The sequence below is a fragment of the Ranitomeya variabilis genome, chromosome 5, assembly GCF_051348905.1.
Source record: "Ranitomeya variabilis isolate aRanVar5 chromosome 5, aRanVar5.hap1, whole genome shotgun sequence".
In the NCBI taxonomy this organism is placed as follows: Eukaryota; Metazoa; Chordata; class Amphibia; order Anura; family Dendrobatidae; genus Ranitomeya; species Ranitomeya variabilis.
Window position 1 is genome coordinate 655,093,333 of NC_135236.1, and position 26,862 is coordinate 655,120,194.

The 26,862-nt window shown below is 39.3% G+C and overlaps 1 protein-coding gene across 2 annotated transcripts in view; it reads right to left on the reverse strand.

Annotated features, from left to right (window-relative positions):
• EBF1 (EBF transcription factor 1) overlaps positions 1–11,769 on the reverse strand; it is a 454,089-nt gene extending 442,320 nt beyond the window's left edge. For both annotated transcript variants that reach the window (XM_077266443.1, XM_077266444.1), the window contains exons 1-4: positions 11,063–11,769; positions 6,424–6,580; positions 5,468–5,531; positions 4,228–4,283 (exon numbers count right to left, since the gene is read on the reverse strand). In XM_077266443.1, the coding sequence (XP_077122558.1) occupies positions 4,228–4,283; positions 5,468–5,531; positions 6,424–6,580; positions 11,063–11,196 (411 nt within the window). In that variant the 5' untranslated portion in view covers positions 11,197–11,769. The remainder of the gene's footprint in view (positions 1–4,227; positions 4,284–5,467; positions 5,532–6,423; positions 6,581–11,062) is intronic.
• Positions 11,770–26,862: the final 15,093 nt, after the last annotated feature.

Consider the following 26,862-nt stretch of genomic DNA (forward strand, 5'->3'; position numbering starts at 1 on the left):
ATAGATAGATAATAGATAGATAATAGATTAGATAGATAGATAGATGATAGAAAGATAATGGATATATAGATAAATAGATAGATAACAGATAGATAGATAGATCTCTCCATGGGCCGAAACGTTGCCATGATGGGCTATTAAACTTGAACACCATCAAAACCTAATCTACAATGGTGTGCTGCCTCTGATTTTTGGATTTCTATGACAAGGTTTGGTACATGCCTGAGGGGCCTTGCACCCTAATTTTGTTTTTTCTTTTTTGTGCTGCTCTTACTTTTTTGCTGTTAGATAGATGTATAGATAGATAATAGATAGATAGATAGATAGATAGATAGATAAATAGATAGATAGATAGATAGATAATATATAGATAGATGATAGATAGATAGATAATAGATAAATAGATAAATTATAGATAGATAATAGATAAATAGATAATAGATAGATAGATAGATAGATAGATACATAGATAGATAGATAGATAGATAGATAGATAGATAATAGATAGATAGGTAGATGATAGATAGATAGATAGATAGATAGATAGATAGATAGATAGATAGATAATAGATAGATAGATAGATAGATAGATAGATACATACATAGATAGATAGATAGATAATAGATAGATAGGTAGATGATAGATAGATAGATAGATAGATAGATAGATAGATAATAGATAGATAGATAGATAGATAGATAATAGATAGATAGATAATAGATAGATAGGTAATAGATAGATAGGTAGATAATAGATAAATAGATAGATAGATAGATAGATAGATAGATAGATAGATAGATGATAGATAGATAATAGATAGATAGATAGATAGATAGATAGATAGATAGATAGATAGATAGATAGATGATAGATAGATAATTCTTCTAAAACTGAAGTCCTAGTTACCAAATTTTCTAATGAAAAGTAAGAAAATGAAATGTGGAGATTTTAAGTTACACAGCAATAAAAAGCGCATAAACGCAAAAAGAAAAATCCATGAACCAGCAAAGCATTTTATCATCTTCTTAAAAATGACAATAAAAACGTTAAGGAAAAGTGTGTAGAAATCTCCTTATCTGAATACATTGTGATCAATTTTATTTCTTGTTATATTCATGGCCCATAAAAGCCCAGCAGCATTATACAGTACTGTGTAATCATCTGACACCATCATATATTATCCTGCGCCAATAACCTTGGCTTAATTATATGTGTCCTAAATATGGCAACAAATAGTCAGAATATTCTATGGCAGATGGGATTGGGTTCCTGTAGCTTTAACATTACAGTAAATGTATAGAGAATGCTTGATATGGATATAATGACAGTGCGCCTGATAACAGCATCGAAACATCTATGTGATATCACAAGAAGATTTTTTTTTTAAAGGAAATGCCTGGGGTGTCTGCAAAAAGGTCCAAAAATAATATGTGAACTGCATAACATTGCCAGGAAGGAAGGAGGTTACAATGAGACTGGTGTGTTTGCTGACAATCTCCAAAAACACATCCACACATACTGACACAAGTACACACAGAAATATACACATAGAGGTGTACACACATGAAGTGCACAGAACATACACGTAGACACGATTAGTCACATACATACACACATATATATACAGTACATATATACAAATATGCACACATACAGCTATGGAAACAAATACACAGAAGAAAAGCACAGCTATACACAAGGATACAATGATACAAGACAGAGAGACATACACAAATACACACACATTCAATTATGTGTATATCAACTGTATGTACAGTGAGTGCGGAAAGTATTCAGACCCCTTTACATTTTTCACTCTTTGTTTCATTGCAGCCATTTGGTAAATTCAAAAAAGTTCTTTATTTTTCTCAGTAATGTACACTCTGCCCCCCATCTTGACTGAAAAAAACAGAAATGCAGAAATCTTTGCAAATTTATTAAAGAAAAACTGAAATATCACATGGTCATAAGTATTCAGACTCTTTGCTCAGTATTGGGTAGAATCCCCTTTAGAGCTAGTACAGCCATGAGTCTTCTTGATGCAACAAGTTTTTCACCCCTGGATTTGGGGATCCTCTGCCATTCTTCCTTGCAGATCCTCTCCAGTTCCGTCAGGTTGGATGGTGAACGTTGGTGGACGCCATTTTCAGGTCTCTACAGAGATGCTCAATTGGGTTTAGGTCAGGGCTCTGGCTGGGCCAGTCAGGAATGGTTACAGAGTTGTTCTGAAGCCTCTCCTTTGTTATTTTAGCTATGTGCTTAGGGTCATTGTCTTGTTGGAAGGTGAACCTTCGGCCAAGTCTGAGGTCCAGAGCACTCTGGAAGAGGTTTTCATCCAGGATATCTCTGTACTTGGCAGCATTCATGTTTCCTTCAATGGCAACCAGTCATCCTGTCCCTGCAGCTGAAAAACCACCCCATAGCATGATGCTGCCACCACCATGTTTCACTGTTGGGATTGTATTGGGCAGGTGATGAGCAGTGCCTGGTTTTCTCCACACATAACGCTTAGAATTATCACCAAAAAGGTCTATCTTCATCTCATCAGACCAGAGAATCTTATTTCTCATAGTCTGGTAGTCCTTCACATGTTTTTTAGCAGACTCTATGCGGCTTTCATATGTCTTGCACTGAGGAGAGGCTTCCGTTGGGTCACTCTGCCATAAAGGCCTGACTGGTGGAGAGCTGCAGTGATAGTTTGACTTTGTGGAACTTTCTCCCATCTCCCTACTGCATCTCTGGAGCTCAGCCACAGTGATCTTGGGGTTCTTCTTTACCTCTCTCACCAAGGCTCTTCTCCCACGATTGCTCAGTTTGGCTGGACGGCCAGGTCTAGGAAGACTTCTGGTGGTCCCAAACTTCTTCCATTTAAGGATTATGGAGGCCACTGTGCTATTAGGAACCTTGAGTACTGCCGACATTCTGTTGTAACCTTGGCCAGATCTGTGCCTTTGTCTCTGAGCTCCTTGGCCAGTTCCTTTGGCCTCATGATTCTCATTTGGTCTGACATGCACTGTCAGGTCTTATATAGACAGGTGTGTGCCTTTCCAAATCAAGTCCTATCAGTTTAATTACACACAGCTGGACTCCAATGAAGGAGCAGAACCATCTCACGGAGGATCACAAGGAAATGGACAGCATGTGACTTAAATATGAGTGTCTGAGGAAAGGGTCTGAATACTTATGACCATGTGATATTTCACTTTTTCTTGTTTAATAAACTTGCAAATATTACTACATTTCTGTTTTTTTCAGTCGTAGTGTGGGGCAGAGTGTACATTAATGAGAAAAAATGAACTTTTTTGAATTTACCAAATGGCTGCAATGAAAAAAAGAGTGAAAAATTTAAAGGGGTCTGAATACTGTCCGTACCCACTGTACATAGATGTCTAAACAATATATATAACACATACACATATCTTACATGCAGCTTACTCATGTATATACACACATATACGCACATATACATACGTACACAAGCACACACACACATATATATATATACACACACACATACAGTATATGCACACAGATACATACATAATGCCATACATAAGCATTTACACATACACCCATACACTGCACATACATATATGTATATATAACATTCACCTTAAACACATTTTAGACTTAGTTTAATGAGAAGAAATCCATGAAGCAATTACTCAGATTATATAAGTTTTCCACAAAATACATCATGTGAGATTTGTTTTTGCAAAATAAAAGCCCATTACAGGGCAGACACTGATTAACAATCAGCTGTGACTAGGGTAGAGGGTATAAGACCTTGTGAAGACAGAACAATCATCTACTGTAGCAGGTTACGCTGGGGATTGTAGTTCCTCCTCAGTTCCCCGCCTCCTCCCCCCTGGACCCTTTATGTGACAGCACACACACATCACTGGGGAATGTCAGCCTGTGCTGCAGAGGGCAGGATCTTGTTTTGCTGACCTTCCCATCTGTCATCATCCAGCCTGACCCCTTACCCACTGAGCCACGTTAGAGAAACAAACACAATCCACAACTTCCCAAGCTCCACATTACACCGAGCACAGAGCTCCATTGTCCGAGGAGGTCTCCTGCTATCAGAGCTTTTATTTTACTGTCACCTGATCAGATACATCAATATGTTATATCTACATATCTGTAGGAAATCCCCGAACCCCAGCATGGTTATTAAGAGTCATATACCATTATTAATAAGCATTGTTTGCTGGGGCACTTACCTGCTTAGTCATGGAGTCTATTAACCGCACATAGAAATCCTGTTCTGTTCTAATGCCTAGAAGATAAGAGGGAAGAGGTCAGGAGGGAGAAAGAAAGAAAGAAAGAAAGAAAGAAAGAAAGAAAGAAAGAAAGAAAGAAAGAAAGAAAGAAAGAAAGAAAGAAAGAAAGAAAGAAAGAAAGAAAGATAATAGATAGATAGAAAATAGATAGATAGATAGATAGATAGATAGATAGATAGATAGATAGATAGATATTTAGATATATGATGGATAGATAATAGATGATAGATAGATAATAGATAGATAGATAATGGAGTGATAGATAATAGATAGACGGATAGATAATAGATTGATAGGTCATAGATAGAAGAGAGATAGATAAAAGATATCAGATTGATATTACACTGGTGAAAATATACACTCGTTTGACAACAGATGTATTCCATTATTCCATTAAGAATATAACATATATATATATATTACACTATTTTTCTTGAGTGCTGCCCACCCTTCTTTGGAAAGAAATAATGAAGGAAAGAAAGAAAGAAAGAAAGAAAGAAAGAAAGAAAGAAAGAAAGAAAGAAAGAAAGAAAGAAAGAAAGAAAGAAGGAAAGAAATAGAGGGAAAGGTGAAGGAAGAGAAAGAAAGAAAGAAAGAAGGAAAGAAAGAAAGAAAGAAAGAAAGAAAGAAAGAAAGAAAGAAAGAAAGAAAGAAATAGAGGGAAGGGAAAAAGAAGGAAGAGAAAGAAAGTAAGAAAGAAAAAATGAAGGAAAGAAAGAAAGAAAGAAAAAGAAAGAAGAATGGAAGGAATGAAAGAAAGAATCAAGGAAAGAAGGAAGGAAGAAAGGAAAAAGAGAAGAAAGGAAGGAAGGAAAGAAAGAGGAAAGAAAGAATCAAGGAAAGAAGGAAAGAAGAAAGGAAAGAAAGAAGAAAACAATGAAGGAAAGAAGGAAAGAAAGAATCAAGGAAGGAAGGAAAGAAAGAGAGAAAGAAGGAAGAAAGAAAGAAAGAAAGAAAGAAAGAAAGAAAGAAAGAAAGAAAGAAAGAAAAGTAGACATTATAATTACTTTTATTCATATCGCTTTTTATAGGATTAAAAAAATAAAGCTTTCCCCAGACCCCCTGTAATCCCCTGAGTGACAGATCAGTGACAGCACTCTGCGCTCTGCGCTCTGTCCTCCCACTTTCCTTCCATGCCCCGTGGAATGTTCTATGCTCTGGCAGCGCTGCCGACACTCACCGTTGCTGTAGAGCAGCTGCAGGCGGTAGTGGATGCCATTATTTGTCTTCTCACTACTTGTTTCCTGATTGCAAGAATACATGAGAGAAATCTTACATAGCGTCATTATATTAGTGCATTGCAACCTGTGGATTGACAGCTGCTGTTACACTACTACCCCCAGCATGCCCAGTAACATGTGTTTGTGATTACATGCTGGGAGTTAGAGTTTGGAGAAAGCTGGAGGGAAACCTGTCCTGTCCCCAGTTGCACATTTATTATATTAGATCACAACCTTAACCCAGATATTAGCTATGATAATTTTGCAATGCAAAGAAATAAAAAAAAAAACTATAATTACAATTTCTCTAAGAGCAAAAAAAAAAAAAATAAATAAAATAAATGAAAGATTAAAAAATAAAAAAGTAAAAAAGATTAAATAAATACAAATAAATAATTAATCATGTTTAATAAATACAATTATATTACATAATAGACTATAGACAATTTAAATGAAAAAATAAAAAGAGCAAATATTAAAAATGAATAAAAATGAACTGAAATATATAAGAACATTTAATACATAAATATAAATTGATAAATGCATAATAAATAAGACAAAAGTATATTAAAATGTTTGTCTCATTGAAAGTGATTCATAGAACAGGATAAAAGCAAATTCTCTAATTGCTTTATTATAATAAAATTAATAACAATAATATAAAAAAAGAGAAATTGGTCGGATTAACAGATCGAGCCGATCAAATCAAGAGTCTGAAATTGGAGATTTGTCAGCAGATATAATGATGTTAATGTGCCTATGATCAGGGGGAGTGAGATTATAAGGGTTGTGGGGGGCAAGATGATGATGATGATGATGATGATGATGATGATGATGATGAAGAAGAACCGATGGAGTGACAGGTATCTAAACAATCCCCAGGCATAATCATAATTTTGATGTGATTTTTTCCTACCTTGTCTTTCTCCACGAAGCCCACAAATGCTGTCCTCTCGATCTCCACGGGCTGCCCCTGCCGGTCATACAGAGCCAGGACGAAGTGGAAGAAGTTGGATTTTCTTAAGTTAGAGGGGGGCTGCTTCTCAAAGTGTGCCCGGGCCAGACCCACACCACTGCGGGCAGAGAGGAGGGTTAGAGACGGGCGAAGGGACACCTCAACGGATTGGGAATATAGGGAGCCAATTAGTTCTCTTCATTCCTCCCTTCCTTTATTTTTCCCTTCCTCTCTTTCTTTCAGTCTTTCTTCTCTCTTTCTTTCTTCCCTCTATATATCTGTCATCTATCACTTTTAATTTAAAAGAAAATATCACCTCATTACTTTATCTATTATCGATCTATTATCTATCTCTATCTATCTATCTATCATCTATCTCTAACCCATATCTATCTATTTATATATAAATGTATCTACTTTAAGTTATTTTGTCTTTCTATCTATGTTATTATTTATCTTCATATCTATTTTCTATCTATCAATTATCTATCTATCAATCAATTATCTATTTATTATCTATCTTTCTATTATCTATCTATCTATTATCTATCATCTATCTATCATCTATCTATCATCTATTATTTATCTATCATCTATTATCTGTCTATTATCTATATATCTATTATTTATCTATCATCTATCTATTATCTATCTATTATCTATTATTTATCTATCATCGATCTATTATCTATTATCTTTCTATCATCTATTATCTATTATTTATCTATCATCTATCTATATATCTATCATCTGTCTATTATCTATCTATCTATCTATCCATTATCTATCTATCTATCTATCTATCTATCTATCTATCTATCTATCTATCTATCTATCCATCTATGAGTCCTCCATTTTCACACCCAGGAGTTTCTGATATCTGTGGTACTCTCAGGAATGTTTTGCTGTGACACAGGCACTTTCTCCTGCAGGAACCTTGTACACGATGGGTTTTGTGTGTTTACAACATGAAGTGCTGAAGTATTTTATGGATCCCTTTAAATCAGCTGAGAGAAGAGAAGGGATGAGAGTGTTGTGTTCTATGGGCAGGAATGTGCACACAGGGATACAGATGACAGGTCTGTGGGGTCAGCTGCAGAATACAGGAGAGCGGCTGTGTGGGGGGCGAGGTGAGCAGTGGGGTCACACTGGGGGGCTGCAGCCTGATGGGGAAATACAGGTTATTATTATGGTCCTAGAATGAAAGTGAGGGATTGCGAGCAGCGGGGATGGGATGAGGGATTAGGGGTCAGGTCGGGAGCAGACAGGGGGCTGTAATGCTGGAATTCAAATTAGGATTAAATGTCCAAATACATACAAGATGGAGCAGAGCTGAGCTTCGCATTTAACTCTTTGCTGCAAAATTGTAAAGTTTGAATATTTTTTTGTACGTAATAACTGAAGATAGACACAGAGAAATAGAGTTACTTATATATACATATATATATATATATATATATATATATATATATTATATATGTGTATAACATATAACACATCTTTTTCTATCTATTATCTATTTATCTATCTATTATCTATCAATTATCTATCATCTATCTATTATCTATCTATCTATTATCTATCTTTCATTTATCTATTATCTATCTATCTATCTATCTATCTATCTATCTATCTATCTATCTATCTATTATCTATATATTCATTCATTCACTTTCTTTTTTGCCAGATATCCAAAAACACATGTAATGTCACTACAAGTTGTGCCAAATGACAAACTCATGGTTTTTTTGTTTATTTTTTTGGCAAATTTCTTCTTCTTCCAGCACTAACACGTTCAGCTCTGCTACATCTCCACCCATACTTGATACTTTTCTACACAAAAGTGACGTTTGAGAAAGTTGCCCAGAACTTCCCACTTCGACTACATTAGTTCACATGGAGTTAATCTCCCACTTAATTCATTTTCTTCCAAGTCTATGAAAAGTTTATTTATTTGTGGATTGTGGTTGAACTGATTGGAAACACATTGCTCCGACAATGCAGCAGATCCCATCATCCTAAATCAAGGACTTAGCAAAGCAGACACTTCCCAAAGTCTATTTCATTGGGCCTGTTTAATAAATGTCATTTATTAGTGTGTATGTATCATCACCCCCAGTCTATAAATCTTATCTCAGCCTCTATAGATCAGGCCATGCCAAGATAATGTGCAAAACACAAGAGGATGATAGATGCAGGGAGGAATTGTAAGACACAAGGGGTTATCTTAAGTAAACAGTATTTTAAAGGGGGTAATACCTGTCATATACTAGTGCTGGAGGAGAGTGATAGGAAGGTGGATGTACAGGAGTTAATAGTGATGGGCAGAAGTTAAGTGGTATGTATACTGATATGGGAAAATAGATAGATAGATAGATAGATAGATAGATAATAGATAGATAGATAGATAGATAGATAGATAGATAGATAGATAGATAGAAAATAGATAGATAGATAGATAATAGATACACAGATAGACAGATAGATAATAGATAGATAGATATTAGATAGATAGATAATACATAGATAATAGATAGATAGATAATAGATAGATAGATAGAAAATAGATAGATAGATAGATAGATAGATAGATAGATAGATAGATAGAAAATAGATACACAGATAGACAGATAGATAATAGATAGACAGGTATTAGATAGATAGATAATACATAGATAATAGATAGATAATAGATAATAGATAGATAGATAGATAGATAGATAGATAGATAGATAGATAGATAGACACACATATAGATAGATAGATAGAAATATAGAAAATTATATAATAGATAGATAATAGATAGATAGATAGACACACAGATAGATAGATAGATAGATAGATAGAAAATAGATACACAGATAGACAGATAGATAATAGATAGATAATACATAGATAATAGATAGATAGATAATAGATAGATGATAGATAGCAGGTGACAGATAGATGATAGATATATTGATGGATAAATAGAGGATAGATAATAGATAGATAGATAATAGATAATAGATAGCAGGTGAATAAATATTTTATTTTGGAGCTACAGTAACTACTATTTTATGTGCTAATTTCTTAAAGTTAGTGTACAAAGTGAACAAATTATTTAAAAAATGTAGTAAGTAACCTGCCATGCTAAATTATAATTTCTATATTTCTAGACAAATATGCAATATGAATATCCCATTATATTTGGAATGAGATAGTAATGTAATAATGTTATCTTATGCGGATAACATTTCTAATCTATTCTGGAAGTTAACTGCACTGCACTGTCTAAACTAGAAGGCCTTCTATAGATAACACTATGCTACTGTGTATTGATGATCTGCTACAAATTGGACTAATATGATTGTAAAAGATGCAAGAAGGTGTACTGCATTGTTGGATGGAAGCGGAAATCATGGATCCTTGGATAGATAGTTTGATTGATTGATAGAAACAAAGACAGATATATAGATGATGAATAGATAATAGACAGATACATAGATACTAGATAGATAATAGATAGATAGATAGATAGATAGATAGATAATAGATAGGTATATAGATAGATAATAGATAGATAGATAATAGATAGATAGATAGATAGATAGATAATAGACAGATAGATTGATACATAGATAGATAGATAGATAGATTGATAATAGATAGATGAATGGATGTTAAAGGAAGGAAGAAAAAAGAAAGAGAAAGAAGGAAAGAAAGAAAGAAAGAAAGAAAGAAAGAAAGAAAGAAAGAAAGAAAGAAAGAAAGAAAAAGAAGGGAAGAAAGAATGGTAAATAGATGATAGAAAGAGAGTTAGTTTAGATAGATAGATGGATAATAAATATATAATAGATAGATAATAGATAGATAGATAGATAGATAGATAGATAAATAATAGATAGATAATAGAAAGATAGATAGATAGATATATAGATAATAGATAATAGAACAATAGATAATATATAGACAGATAATAGATAATACATAGATGATAGATAATAGATAGATAATAGATAGATAATAGATAGATGATAGATAATAGATAGATAGATGATAGATAATATATAGATAATAGAGAGATAATAGATAATAGATGATAGATAGATAATAGATAATAGATAGATATATAGATAATAGATAATAGAACAATATATAATATATAGACAGATAATAGATAATACATAGATGATAGATAATAGATAGATAATAGATAGATAATAGATAGATAATAGATAGATGATAGATAATAGATAGATAGATAGATATGGGATGGATAGATAGATAGATAGATAGATAGATAGATAGATAGATAGATAGATAGATACATAGATGATAGATATATGATGGATAGATAGATAGATAGATAGATAGATAGATAGATAGATAGATAGATAGATAGATAGATAGATATGGGATGGATAGATATAGATAGATATGGGATGGATAGATAGATAGATAGATAGATAGATAGATAGATAGATAGATAGATGATAGCTATGAGTTGCAGGCAATGCTGGGCTTCCATCCTGCCTGATGTGTGTATGTAGAGACCCCCAGCAGACCCCTAGGTGCCATGTATGGGGCCCCCTGCAGGCTCCCGGGGGCACTGTCCTACCTCTGGGCGGCGGTGTTCGCATCCAGCACCCCGGCTCCCTGCATCCACGTCCGGACAGCATTCATGCCGCTGCTCAGCGGCTCCTCCTTCATACTGCTCCCACTCCTCTGAATGCTTTCCTGAATGCCAAACATGAACACAGCCTGGTGCTCCCCCGCTGCCCTGCTCCAGCCCTGGCACTACACGGATCCCCCCTAGATCTCAGCTCAGGGTCTGGCTGTGTGGCCGCTGCTGGTCTGATTATTCCAAGGCAGGAGGAGTCCACCAAGAAGAAGAAGGAGAAGAGATGCAGGCAATGATGAGAAGAGGCTGCTGGAGGTCCACACTCCCTGGGTGATGATCTCACATCAGTAGGGTGAAGGACCAGACATGGACCACTGATGGACACCTCCTTGGTGGCAGCTCAGGACACAATGCAATGAACTTGAGGAGGCAGCTCTGCTACACCAAGTGTCATCTTCCAAGAGATGATCCAAAAACCAGTTATTCCTCCAAGAAGTCACACCACAAACTGTAGTCCTGTGTTCTCCTGTCCTGCAGAGAGGGACAGGAGGAGGATGAGAGCTCTGCCCCTCTTGAAGGTGTAGGAGGGGGGCAGTAGTTGTAGATTGTGCCCTCTTACAGAAGAGGATGCTGTGCTTCTTGTAGATGCCCCCTGCCTGGCTGTGTCTCTGCTTCCCTGTGGAATCCAGAGTAACTATCCCCAAAGCTACACACGCTCCCACCACCAGCCAGCTTAGGCAGGGGGAGTTGCATGCTCCCATAGTCAACACCCCCTGATTTGCATGCAGCAATTCTGCCTCCAGCCCTGCAGCCACTGGCAGGCAGCAGCTCGCCTACATCCCTCCCCCCTTTAACGCCTACATCACTCCCCCCTTTGACGCCTACTTTCCCTTTCTTTTTTTTTTGCTTCCAGGGGAGGCTGAGAAAGTTGCTTCTGGCAAGATGCTTTGCAAGAGGACAATCTCGCTAATGTCTATTGTTAGATAGATTTCATCAATTAGTTCGGAATCAGGACATTTGACGTATCGCGAGCCCCTAAGGGAGGTTTTATTGGTCAAGAAGAGGAGACGAAATCTATTATGAAATGAGGGTGATTAGCATGTTCATGAATACGATGCTAGGTGAGACCCAAACATGTCACCCGGCGTCGTGGCAGATGACGAAGCCTTCACAAAAGGTGTGGGCATAGAAAATGCAAATATTTTCAAGGTTCAATAACCTTTCCAGCTGTTCAAAGTTATAAGGTCGCATTCACACCTGCGCTCCGTCGCAGATTTTATTTTTTTTACATTATGCTTATTAGGCAGGAACCAAAAACAGCAGGTCTGCACCTCTGCACAAAGGGATTCTGGGGCCCCATGTGATCCCAAAATTGGACTTATTGGTTATTGATCCCTGCAGAATTACAAGTGCTGCCAAAGAAACGCTCCTTGTATTAGCTCAAAGTCTAAGGTGTCCTTACAGAGGAACACAAGTCTCAGAAAAACCTACCCTGACCATTTGGTCAGCCAAGTATTTTGCACCCTGTGAACATTTAGCTCTCCGAGTCCGTTTCTCCAGTCTGGATATATGGATGTGATTCATGTTTGTGCTTTCACCTCTTAATTTTTTTCTGATTTTTTGCTGAATATAATTTGAAACATAAAATGTGTATACATTGATATAATTTTTTTACTTTTCATTTTTATGTTACTTTTTTTGGTAAGAATTGTATTACTCTAGCCCTAGCCTTACTGATAGCCCTAACCCTAACCCTAACGTTAACCCTAAACATAACGCTAACCTAACCGTATACATATACATTGTTAAATATTTTTTTCTTTTCATATTTTTGGTTACATTTTTTATTAACCTAGCCCTATCTCTAACCCTATCCCTTTCCCTAGCTGTAGCCTTATGCCTAACCCTATTGTTAACCCTAACCTTAACCCTGTTTAGGGTTTGATAGGTATAAAACCGTAAAAGCAGCACATGATTCAATACCGTCTTCATTTATTAGCTGCTCATCTTGTCTTCTTCGTTGCTGCTTATGCAGAGCGCAGTAATCAACATGAGTTTGTCATAGAGCTCATCTCCATAGGCAACAACCAAGATGACAAAGCTCACTTCATTATATTGAGCTTTGTCATTTCTGTTGCTGCTTATGCAGAGCGCAGCAGCCAGTGACAAACTTATTTCGTCTGCTGCGCTCTGCGTAAGCGCAGAGTTGGGACTCACTCTGGTGATCCAAGATAAAGGGGGAGGGGTGGCATAGAAGTACAAATTGTGACCTTGTAAACTTTGGCACCTGGGGCAACCACCCCTGTGACCTACCATGCTACACCACAGGTCCCACCATTTATTGGTTGATCTGATGTGCTAAATTTCTAATTTAATTTTCAGAGGCGTAAATGAACACAGTACCTAAATAATTAACCTATTCAGTGTCCAAATAAAGCACTCATATAGTGCTCACAAATTCAACCCCTGGCAAAAATTATGGAATCACTGGCCTCGGAGGATGTTCATTCAGTTGTTTAATTTTGTAGAAAAAAAAGCAGATCACAGACATGGCACAAAACTAAAGTCATTTCAAATGGCAACTTTCTGGCTTTAAGAAACACTAAAAGAAATCAAGAACAAAAAATGTGGTAGTCAGTAATGGTTACTTTTTTTTAAGCAAGCATAGAGAAAACATTATGGAATCACTCAATTCTGAGGAAAAAATTATGGAATCACCCTGTAAATTTTCATACCCAAAAATAACACCTGCATAAAATTAGATCCGCTCGTTAGTCTGCATCTAAAAAAGGAGTGATCACACCTTGGAGAGCTGTTGCACCAAGTGGACTGACATGAATCATGGCTCCAACACGAGAGATGTCAATTGAAACAAAGGAGAGGATTATCAAACTCTTAAAAGAGGGTAAATCATCACCAATGTTGAAAAAGATGTTGGTTGTTCACAGTCAGCTGTGTCTAAAATCTGGACCAAATACAAACAACATGGGAAGGTTGTTAAAGGCAAACATACTGGTAGATCAAGGAAGACATCAAAGCGTCAAGACCAGAAACTTAAAGCAATATGTCTCCAAAACAGGAAGTGCACAACAAATCGAATGACGAATGGGAGGAAACTGGAGTCAACGTCTGTGACCAAACTGTAAGAAACCGCCTAAAGGAAATGGGATTTACATACAGAAAAGCTAAACGAAAGCCATCATTAACACCTAAACAGAAAAAAACAAGGTTACAATGGGCTAAGGAAAAGCAATCGTGGACTGTGGATGACTGGATGAAAGTCATATTCAGTGATGAATCGCGAATCTGCATTGGGCGAGGTGATGATGACGGAACTTTTGTTTGGTTCCGTTCCAATGACACTTATAAAGATGACTGCCTGAAGAGAACATGCAAATTTCCACAGTCATTGATGATATGGGGCTGAATGTCAGGTAAAGGCACTGGGGAGATGGCTGTCATTACATCTTCAATAAATGCACAAGTTTATGTTGATATTTTGGACACTTTTCTTGTCCCATCAATTGAAAGGATGTTTGGGGATGATGAAATCATTTTTCAAGATGATAATGCTTCCTGCCATAGAGCAAAAACTGTGAAAAACATTCCTTAAAAAAGGACACATAAGGTCAATGTCATGGCCGCAAATAGTCCGGTTCTCAATCCAATTGAAAATCTTTGGTGGAAGTTGAAGAAAATGGTCCATGACAAGGCTCCGACCTGCAAAGCTGATCTGGCAACGACAATCCGAGAAAGTAGGAGCCAGATTGATGAAGAGTCCTGTGTGACACTAATTAAGTCCATGCCTCTGAGACCGCAAGCTGTAATAAAAGCCAGAGGTGGTGCAACAAAATACTAGTGATGTGTTGGAGGTTTTTTTTGTTTGTTTGTTTTTCATGATTCCATAATTTTTTCCTCAGAATTGAGTGAATCCATAATTTTTTCCCCTATGCTTAGTTAAAAAAAAGTAACCATTACTGACTACCACATTTTTTGTTCTTGATTTCTTTTAGTGTTTCTTAAAGCTAGAAAGTTGCCATTTGAAATGACTTTAGTTTTGTGCCATGTCTGTGATCTGCTTTTTTTCTACAAAATTAAACAACTGAATGAACATCCTCCAAGGCCGGTGATTCCATAATTTTTGCCAGGGGTTGTACATGTACACAGGACCCAAATAATACACTCATAAAATATCCAAGTAATACATTTTTACTGTGGCCAAATAATACAGCTCACTATTGTTTATACAGTGAGCAAATAAGGCACATATATTTTTCTCACATAATACAGTCACACACTTCCCAAATAATAGGCTCATACTGTGCCTAAAGATACACTTACAAAGTACCCAAAATAATACACTTAAACAGTGATCATATAATCTTCTCATACACTGGTGAAATAATACATTTATATAGTGCAGAAATAATATACTTATGCAATGCACAAATTATAAATACAGGCAAAAAAATGCACGTGGCTCAAATAATACACTGCCCAAATAATACTCTCAAATAATGCCCAAATCATACACTGATACACTGTCTAAATATTACACTCACATAGTTCTCCAATTATACACTCTTATAGTGCCCAAATAATAACTGCATACAGTTGTGGCCAAAAGTATTGACACCCCTGCAATTCTGTCAGATAATACTCAGTTTCTTCCTGAAAATGATTGCAAACACAAATTCTTTGGTATTATTATCTTCATTTAATTTGTCTTAAATGAAAAACCACAAAAGAGAATGAAGCAAAAAGCAAAACATTGATCATTTCACACAAAACTCCAAAAATGGGCCAGACAAAAGTATTGGCACCCTCAGCCTAATACTTGGTTGCACAACCTTTAGCCAAAATAACTGCGACCAACCGCTTCCGGTAACCATCAATGAGTTTCTTACAATGCTCTGCTGGAATTTTAGACCATTCTTCTTTGGCAAACTGCTCCAGGTCCCTGATATTTGAAGGGTGCCTTCTCCAAACTGCCATTTTTAGATCTCTCCACAGGTGTTCTATGGGATTCAGGTCTGGACTCATTGCTGGCCACCTTAGAAGTCTCCAGTGCTTTCTCTCAAACCATTTTCTAGTGCTTTTTGAAGTGTGTTTTGGGTCATTGTCCTGCTGGAAGACCCATGACCTCTGAGGGAGACCCAGCTTTCTCACACTGGGCCCTACATTATGCTGCAAAATTTGTTGGTAGTCTTCAGACGTCATAACGCCAGTCCAGTGCCAGAGGCAGCAAAGCAACCCCAAAACATCAGGGAACCTCCGCCATGTTTGACTGTAGGGACCGTGTTCTTTTCTTTGAATGCCTTTTTTTTTCTCCTGTAAACTCTATGTTGATGCCTTTGCCCAAAAAGCTCTACTTTTGTCTCATGTGACCAGAGAACATTCTTCCAAAACGTTTTAGGCTTTTTCAGGTAAGTTTTGGCAAACTCCAGCCTGGCTTTTTTATGTCTCGGGGTAAGAAGTGGGGTCTTCCCGGGTTTCCTACCATACAGTCCCTTTTCATTCAGACACCGACGGATAGTACGGGTTGACACTGTTGTACCCTCGGACTGCAGGGCAGCTTGAACTTGTTTGGATGTTAGTCGAGGTTCTTTATCCAACATCCGCACAATCTTGTGTTGAAATCTCTTGTCAATTTTTCTTTTCCATCCACATCTAGGGAGGTTAGCCACTGTGCCATGGGCTTTACACTTCTTGATGACACTGCGCACGGTAGACACAGGAACATTCAGGTCTTTGGAGATGGACTTGTAGCCTTGAGATTGCTCATGCTTCCTCACAATTTGGTTTCTCAAGTCCTCAGACAGTTCTTTGGTCTTCTTTCTTTTCTCCATGCTCAATGTGGTACACACAAGGACACAGGTCAGAGGTTGAGTCAACTTTAATCCATGTCAACTGGCTGCAAGTGTGATTTAGTTATTGCCAACACCTGTTAGGTGCCACAGGTAAGTTACAGGAGCTGTTAATTACACCAATTAGAGAAGCATCACATGATTTTTCGAACAGTGCCAATACTTTTGTCCACCCCCTTTTTTATGTTTGGTGTGGAATTATATCCAATTTGGCTTTAGAACAATTTGTGTTTTTTCATTTAAGACAAATTAAATGAAGATAATAATAACAAAGAATTTGTGTTTGCAATCATTTTCAGGAAGAAACTGAGTATTATCTGACAGAATTGCAGGGGTGTAAATACTTTTGACCACAACTGTATTGTACCCAACTAATACACTCATACACTGACCAAATAACACACTCACATTGTGCCCACATTATACACTCATAAAGTGCCCAAATTATACACCTATATAGTGCCCAAATAATACACTCATATAGTGCCCTAATAATACACTGACCATCTAATACCCTCATACAGTGACCAAATGAAATTGCAGTAACAGAACTAGAGGAGGAAGCTGCACATGTCCGGCGTGTTCTGGGTGCAGGGATTTTAGATTCGGGGCTTGGGCAGGACATTGATGGAAAGCTCGGCTCATCTTGGTCAGCAGCTTCTGCTCGTTACAAGCCCCCAATGACTGTATATTGGCTAGTTATTATTGACATGGCTAGCGGTTTGAGAAAATGGCCGAGACGTTCACTTATGAAGAAGACGGTCGTTAACGTCAGACATTTATCAGAGATAATGACAACGTAAATGTCTGCCGGTCACGGGGGGGATCGAGTATTGAGACCATTCGTAAACCTACATGGCGGCCATCAATTTGGAAGCATGGCCTTCCCCAATTACCAGCCGGCAACTCTATGGGTCACTGCCTCCAATAACTCAGCCTCCATTGTGCCGCCATATTACGATTCCGCAATAAGGGAATAATAAGGGAAATGCGCTGAGTGATGTAACGAGCAGGTCAGGAATGGCCATTACCCATCGGTAATTGGGCGTCACGACATCAAGTGTCTTTACCTTCGTTACGGCCCTCGCCTACGGCGGCGATACATCAGCCACATGCTGCTCTTCCATCATGGTGCACGAGCCTGCGGAGACGTCAGGATACAAGGACACAAATCAGACCTAATACGAAACGGCATTTTAATGGAAAAAAAACCCCGTTGATACTGTCAGGAGATTTCTGAGTTGTGTCAAGCTAAAATATTAGTGACGGAGCTGTGAGATTACACAGCAGCAGCAGCGATTACACAGCAGCAGCAGCGAGACGTCAGCTCCGAGCCTGAGCTAGAAATCCGCTGAATATTCACTATCTAATAAGTATATTTCTTATTTTGTGTTTTTTATTTTATTTTTTATTTTTTTTACCAGTGGAAACCATCAGCAAGTTGTTACCGTCTAAAATCATCAAGATAGACAATGACGATTGGATTTTCACTTTTCATACCCGTACATGCCCACAATTCCAGGGGGAATGTTGCGCTCTTCATCGGATGATGTATTGCAGGTTTTCACTACATTGGAGAATACGGCTGTATTATAGAGCGCCATATGGCGGCACACGGAGAACCGAGGCTCCATAACCCTTTGCTACACTGCCCTCCCTGTCGCCTTCGCTTTGTGCATGAGGTCAAAGAAGGGAAGTGACGACCTATCTCTCAATGTCATACATAGGAGAATGCATCTCTGTGTGGTTTACACTGCCACCTAGTGGCCATATTTACCTGAAAGTAAAGGTATGTTTATATGGTTCCTAGTGGAGTAACTAAAGTCTGATGGGCCCCAGTGTAAAATTTGAACCTGGGCCCCCACCTGCATGTTGGTCAGATGTATGGGCCCTTGCAGAGTTCTACATCCTATAAAGACATGCATGTTTGCCCCAATGTCATAGTCATAATGCCCCCATTCTGGCTCCTTCCTGTAATACTATCCATCATTCTGGCCCCTTTCTGTAATAATGTTCCCCATTCCTAGCCCTTCCGGTAAAAATGCCCCCCATCATGTATCCTATGCTATAACAATGTCCCCCATCCTGGGCCCCTTCCTGTAATAATGACCTTCATCCTTGGCAATTTACAGTAATGATGTTCCATCCAGGCCCCTTCCAGTAATAATGTTCCCCATCCTGGGTCTTTCCTGGTTTAAAGCCCCCCCCCCGGGCCACATGCTAAAACAATGCCCCCATCTTGGTCCCCTTCTTGGTATAATTTTCTTCATCATGTAATAATGTTCCCCATTCTGGCCCCTTCCTATAATAATGTCCTCCATCCTTTTCCCTTTCAGTAGTAATGTTCCCCATCTTGGTCCCTTCCCGTAATAATGCCCCCCATCCTGGGCCCCTTCCTGGTATAATGTTCTTCATCATGTAATAATGTCCCCCATCCTGGCCCCTTCCTATAATAATGTCCTCCATCCTGGTCGTTTCCAGTAGTAATGTCCTAAATCTTGGTCCCTTCCAGTAATAATGCCCCCCATCCTGGGCCCCTTCCTGATATAATGTTCTTCATCATGTAAAAATGTCCCCCATCCTGGTCCCTTCCTATAATAATGTCCTCCATCCTGGCCCCTTCCTATAATAATGTCCTCCATCCTGGCCCCTTCCTATAATAACGTCCTCCATCCTGGTCCTTTCCAGTAGTAATGTTCCCAATCGTGGGCCCTTCCAGTAATAATGTCACCTACCCTGGGTCTTTCCTGGTATAATGCCCCCATTCTTGGCCACGTGCTAAAATAATGCCCCCCATCATAGTCCCCTTCCTGGTATAATGTTCTTCATCATGTAATAATGTCCCCTATCCTGTCCCCTTCCTATAATAATGTCCTCCATCCTGGTCCCTTCCAGTAATAATGCCCTCCAGCTTTGGCCCCTTCCTGGTATAATGTTCCTCATCATGTAATAATGTCCTCCATTCTGGCCCTTCCAATAATAATATCCTCCATCCTGGTCCCTCCCAGTAATCATGTCCTCCATCCTGGGCTCCTTCCTGTGTTAATGCCCCTTTCCTTTCTTCTCCAACACAAATATTCTCACCTTCTCCGGCATCCTCCTCCATAAACAGAAGCTGGCAGCTGGTTTCAGTGTGTCAGCCGGCCAAACAATGTCTACTGCCGGCCTCTGATTGGCCGACAGCGTGCATTCTGTATCGCAGTGCAGGGAGCCGGCGATCAGGAGCACATCGAGGTGCAATTGGTGCTGGCATCGGTGGGCCTCCCTCCGGCATGGACCCTGATGCTGTCGCACCCTCTGAGACTGTGATCATTATGCCCCCTAGTGGTCCCAGAAAGTGCATCATGCTGAAGGTTTAATTCAAAATTAATTTAAAAATGAAAAAAATATATATTTTATAATGAAAAGTAAATAAATGTAATGCACTAAAGGTACGCTGCCCTACTGTGAGGATGTAATGGGGTCATAGGAAGGTGATATATAAAGGAAATACCTCCTGACACATCCCCTTTAAATCACTTTAACCCTTTGGCAACAAAAATAAAAGTCATATTAAAAAAAAGCAGTAAAATTCTGCCTCAAATTGCACCTAAAAAACGCGTACATTTATTATGTATTTGTATGTGTAGCATTTTGCAGGTACATCACACAAGACGCAGAACTGGGGTTTTTACTTAGCGGATGAATTGCTTGCTATTACCTGAAGTGTCCACTAGGGGGACAAAGCTTTAGCAAAAACTAGCACGAACCAAGTTTATTCTTTTTTTTTTCTTTTTTTTTTATTCTGCAATTTATATTATTATGTAATACTATAAAAAATGTTAATTATCTGTAGATCAAGAATTTTTTTTTTGAGGGCAGTAAACATGGAAGAGATCACATTAATAATAGTATATAAACATTAAGGGTTTATGAAGTTCGGAAAACTCTGCGTCAGTTGCTAAAAGTCCTAAAATTGGTTCCAAACTGATGCAAATTTAATTTCAGCGTGTGGGTATTTTTTATTTATATTATTTGTAATTATACCATAAATATATAATGAACGTATTTGGGGCAAACATTTTTTTCGTTTTTGCACTATTTACCTTCTATAGCCTCTGTGTTGCATTATTTATAGCAGGCTGCACAATGCGTTAGCTGAGAATACGAGCAGTGCTGGAAGAAGCCGTCCGGTGGTGGCGCTGGACTTCCCTTGTCCCTGGCTTTGGCTCATGGACGGATCCTCTAACTATATTTTCTCTAAAACGCCAGAGTATTTCAGAAAACAATATACCTGGCTGCAAATGTGTAGCACAGTTCTGATTCATGCTGCCTGTTTTGTGGGCAGCATTATTCACGTGAGAGGTTCCCTTTAAAAGGAATCTGTCAGCAGTTTTTTTCAGCTTGTTTTATGAGGCTGAGATCCTGATTCCAGTGATGAATCACTTATCAGGCTGTGTTTTGCCATTTCAATACAATCAGTGTTTTATCAGCAGGAGATTATCACTACAGGACTAGGTGTGCCTTCTGGTCCAAGCACGCCCCCATCACTGATTGGCAGGTTTCTGCCAATAAACAGTGTGTACAGCCAATCAGTGGTGTGGGCGGAGTTATACACAGCTCAGCATTCCGAGCTCTGCCCAATTTACAGCAGGAAAACTGTGATTTTATCACAACTGTTGCACTCAGTAAACTAAGTGATATATCGCTGGAATCGGTGTCTCTATCCCTACATCATGCTGCTGTCATAGTACATAGCAAAATCCTGCTGATAGACTAATATTGCTCTAACTGAATTTAATGTAGTGAGCTCCCCCTTGTGGTAATAACTGGCAGTGTTAAAATTATCATGTAATTGTATGGATTTAAAGGGAAACACTACCCACTGTATTGGAGGGCACAATGTTGACACTATTGATGCAGGGCACAGCTGGCAATATTGATTATTTGGATCATTTTATTCCTATACATCACTTTTCTGGCTCTTTTCTTTGGGGCGCTGACTACCAGTACTTCATATAGAGGGTAGTGTATATCTTTATGTTTTGGAAAGTCACAAGCCAGTAAAGAAAACCCTCATCCAAACAGCAAGATGGACAACATACAGAGAATTCTTCCTGTAATTTCCTCTAAGGCCGGTTTTGGCCCGATATCCCTTAGTAATACTTCATTACCATAAAATAGATGGCACATCTGGTAACATGTGGGTAATGTGAAAGTCGATCACCCATGTAACATCCTTCCCGCAGGTTTCAGCCGTAAGTGTAACATTGGCGATTTCTCAGCAAATCCAAACTACAGACCACATTGTCCAACGACTACAGAGGAAGAGGATATACATCCTGCAGAGGTGATAGATTTATTACTACCTATGGTATATTCCTGTTCTGCGCAGCGATATTGTCATCAAGATAATAGAAGGTTTTCTTGATGATAATATCACAATTTTTTCGGTAAAGTGCCCGGTCATTGTAAGGGGTCGCAGAGACTGTTTTATACCCCAAGCACGCCCCGCTTAAACGTTGTTAAATGTTGAAACCTGTATATGTTTTAATACCTTATGCTGCTATGTATATTATGCTGTAGATTAGGGTAACTGCAGTACCTCAAGGTGGACACTAGATGGGGGTACATTAGTGTACATAGTTAACATAGGAGGAGTCAACTGTGGGATAAGATAGTGAGCATTTCCTGTATTTAGGCAGTAGGGCCTGGGAGCACAGACAGCCCAGAAGGGCCAGGGAGCTCAAGGCGTCCTGTACCCCTGGACAGTGCAGTGACTCTGGAAACGTTCAAGTTAAGAGCTTGCATTCTACAGGAGAGAGAGGACCCCGCTGACCATAAGAGCTTACACTCTACAGGAGAGAGAAAACTCCGCTGACCATAAGAGCTTACACTCTACAGGAGAAAGAGGACCCCACTGACCATAAAAGGTTACACTCTACAGGAGAGAGAGGACTCCACTGACCATAAGAGCTTACACTCTACACGAGAGAGAAAACTCCGCTGACCATAAGAGCTTACACTCTACAGGAGAGAGAGGACCCCACTGATTATAAGAGCTTACACTCTACAGGAGAGAGAGAGGACCCCACTGACCATAAGAGCTTACACTCTACAGGAGAGAGGACCCCACTGGCCATAAGAGCTTACACTCTACAGGAGAGAGAGAGGACCCCACTGACCATAAGAACTTACACTCTACAGGAGAGAGAGGACCCCACTGACCATAAGAACTTACACTCTACAGGAGAGAGAGGACTCCGCTGACCATAAGAGCTTACACTCTACAGGAGAGAGAGGACCCCACTGACCATAAGAGCTTACACTCTACAGGAGAGAGAGGACCCCACTGACCATAAGAGCTTACACTCTACAGGAGAGAGAGGACCCCGCTGACCATAAGAGCTTACACTCTACAGGAGAGAGGACCCCACTGGCCATAAGAACTTACACTCTACAGGAGAGAGAGGACCCCACTGACCATAAGAGCTTACATTCTACAGAAGAGAGAGGATCCCACTGACCATAAGAGCTTACACTCTACAGGAGAAAGAGAGAGGACCCCACTGACCATAAGCGCTTACACTCTACAGGAGAGAGAGAGGACCCCACTGACCATAAGAGCTTACACTCTACAGGAGATACAGGACCCCACTGACCATAAGAGCTTACACTCTACAGGAGAGACAAGACCCACTGACCATAAGAGCTTACACTCTACAGGAGAGAGAGGACCCCACTGACCATAAGAGCTTACACTCTACAGGAGAGAGAGGACCCCACTGACCATAAGAGCTTACACTCTACAGGAGAGAGAGAGGACCCCACTGACCATAAGAGCTTACACTCTACAGGAGAGAGAGAGGACCCCACTGACCATAAGAGCTTACACTCTACAGGAGAGAGAGAGGACTCCACTGACCATAAGAGCTTACACTCTACAGGAGAGAGAGGACCCTACTGACCATAAGAGCTTACACTTTACAGGAGAGAGAGGATCCCGCTGACCATAAGAGCTTACACTCTACAGGAGAGAGAGGACCCGCTGATCATAAGAGCTTACACTTTACAGGAGAGAGAGGATCCCGCTGACCATAACAGCTTACACTCTACAGGAGAGGACCCCACTGACCATAAGATCTTATACTTTAGAGGAGAGAGAAAGGACCCCGCTACAGGAGAGAGAAAGTGAGGACCCCACTGACCATAAGAGCTTACACTCTACAGGAGAGAGAGGACCCCACTGACCATAAGAGCTTACACTCTACAGGAGAGAGAGGACCCCACTGACCATAAGAGCTTACACTCTACAGGAGAGAGAGAGGACCCCACTGACCATAAGAGCTTACACTCTACAGGAGAGAGAGAGGACCCCACTGACCATAAGAGCTTACACTCTACAGGAGAGAGAGGACCCTACTGACCATAAGAGCTTACACTTTACAGGAGAGAGAGGATCCCGCTGACCATAAGAGCTTATACTTTAGAGGAGAGAGAAAGGACCCCGCTACAGGAGAGAGAAAGAGAGGACCCCACTGACCATAAGAGCTTACACTCTACAGGAGAGAGAGACATACTCAGTGACACTCAAGATGGAATACTCCTCTGCCGTACACACTGTGCTCTGGTGGGAACCGCTCATCTGTGATGTCCCCGGTACTGACCACCACTGTACAAGGTGTGATAATCTGCTAGATGCCATAGCTGCAGTGAGTTATGGGGAGGCTGCGCGGCCCCCAACCAGACACTAGCCCGCTCTCTGATGCTCCAGCAGTGTGGCAAATGGTGCCGGACGAGTTTATTTTTTTTTCAAATCTCAAACTGTTCGAATTCACATAAATCCACAGATTTCAGGAAATTCGACCTGAACTCGATCCTCTGCTCATCTCTATCTCCAGGGACTCTACTTTAAATACCCATCATTCATTTGTTGAATTGATTGAATTGATAAAATAGGGTCCGTATAGCTTCATGGGGTCTTGAGTCTGAATTTATATAGAGGGTCTAGTGCTGGTTTGTCATTTAGGGGGTCTGAATTATTATATGGGATCTGTAATTATTAGGGTGTCAGGTCTGGGGTCTATATTTATGTAAGATTTCTGGGGGTCTGTTTTTGTTTATAGGTTCTGATCAGTGATTTGTATACATGTTTATTTTACGATGTAGTGGCTCAGTGGTTAGTACTACAGTTTTGCAGCGCTGGGGGTCCAGGGTTCAAATCCCACCAAGGATAACATCTGTAAGGAGTCTGTATGTTCTCCCTATGTTTGTGTGGGTTTCCTCCGGGTTCTCCGGTTTCCTCCCACCCTCCAAAGACATCGTGATAGGGAATGTAGATTGTGAGCCCCAATGGAGAGATGATGTCTGTAAAGCGCTGCAAAATTAATGGCGCAATATAAGTGAGTAAAATAAATAAATGTGATGAATGGGGGCATATGTGGAGATGAGCAAACCCGAGAGAGACCATTTTACTGTACCAAAGTTTGGATCTCCATTGACTTCTATGGGGTTTGGGGTACAAGTTTTGGCAGAGCTCTAGTACCCAAACTGAACTTTGGTCTAAAGTTCGCTTGAACCCAAACTTCCACAGTTCCACTCTTCCCTAGTCATACAAGTCACTATCGACCTTTTAACAAGCCTTGCAATATGACTTAGGATAAAAAACCAAATCAGAATTGCAATTTGCCGAAATGGTGAAATTTTGGTAAAAAATTTATAAAAAGTTGCACTTCCACTTTACACGAAACTTTTCAGTATCTCCCAAATGTCCGTTTTCAAAAGTTAGCAAGTATGATGTAAGTACGGGGGTCGCATTGACGACATTCAGTGTCCTGTGCCTTTACACGCAGGACAATATACATCTCACCCTGTAAACATTCTTGAGCATTCTTGTAAATATTGCCTCCCGGCCCCTCCGTCAGCTGTTTTCCTTTCACAGAGAACCAGAAAGGTTATTAATGGATTCACAGACATTATTTTTCGGATTAATAGGTCTAAAAAATGCTGATTTTGTGTTTGTGGAGTTAAAAATTATGAATACCATTACAATAGAGTCAAAGCATCCTGCATACTAATCTTTCTATATTCCTTTTTATTACCCATAAACATATATTCACTGAGACATAATCTGCTATGTTATGAGACAATAAACTTCAGCATCTCTAATGGATGGCATAAGCAGAAATTGTCTCCAAGGAGGAAAAAAGAAATGTATGAGACGAGCATTGTGAGCCAGTCCGACCTTACAGGGGAACTCCACCTGGATCTTACCGCACATTCCACCCGATAAGGTTCTATAAATGATGAGAACGGCTTCATACAAGCTCTGTAATATACATTACTTTCCTACGCTTAGATTTTTTTTTTATAACAGAGGCTGCATTATATCTCCTACCCCAAAAAACGCAGCTCCAGGAAGAGGATCCATATGGCAGCGTGTAAAAATTATGACCCATAGTTCTCTGCCTCTTCCATTCAGTTCTGATGAATACATGAAAGCTGAGAAAATGTTAAAGGGAAGGTTTAGTGATAAACGTATAATTGGTGGGATTCCGATTACTGTGGCCACCCCAGATCCTGAGAAAAAGGGGTCCCATGTCCCCATATGAAAAGAGCAGTAATGCGCATGACCACCACTTAATTCACTCTCTATAGAAGCAAGTGTCAGGCATGTGCACTACTGTCCCTATAGAAGTGCATGGAGAGGTGGTTACACATGCACACTGATGCTCCCATAGAAGTGTATGGAGAGGTGGTTACACATGTTCACTACTGTCCCTATAGAAGTGTATGGAGAGGTGGTTACACATGCGCACTACTTCTCCAATTTAAGTGTATGGAGAGGTGGTTACACATGCGCACTACTTCTCCAATTGAAGTGTATGGAGAGGTGGTTACACATGTGCACTACTGTCCCTATAGAAGTGCATGGAGAGGTGGTTACACATG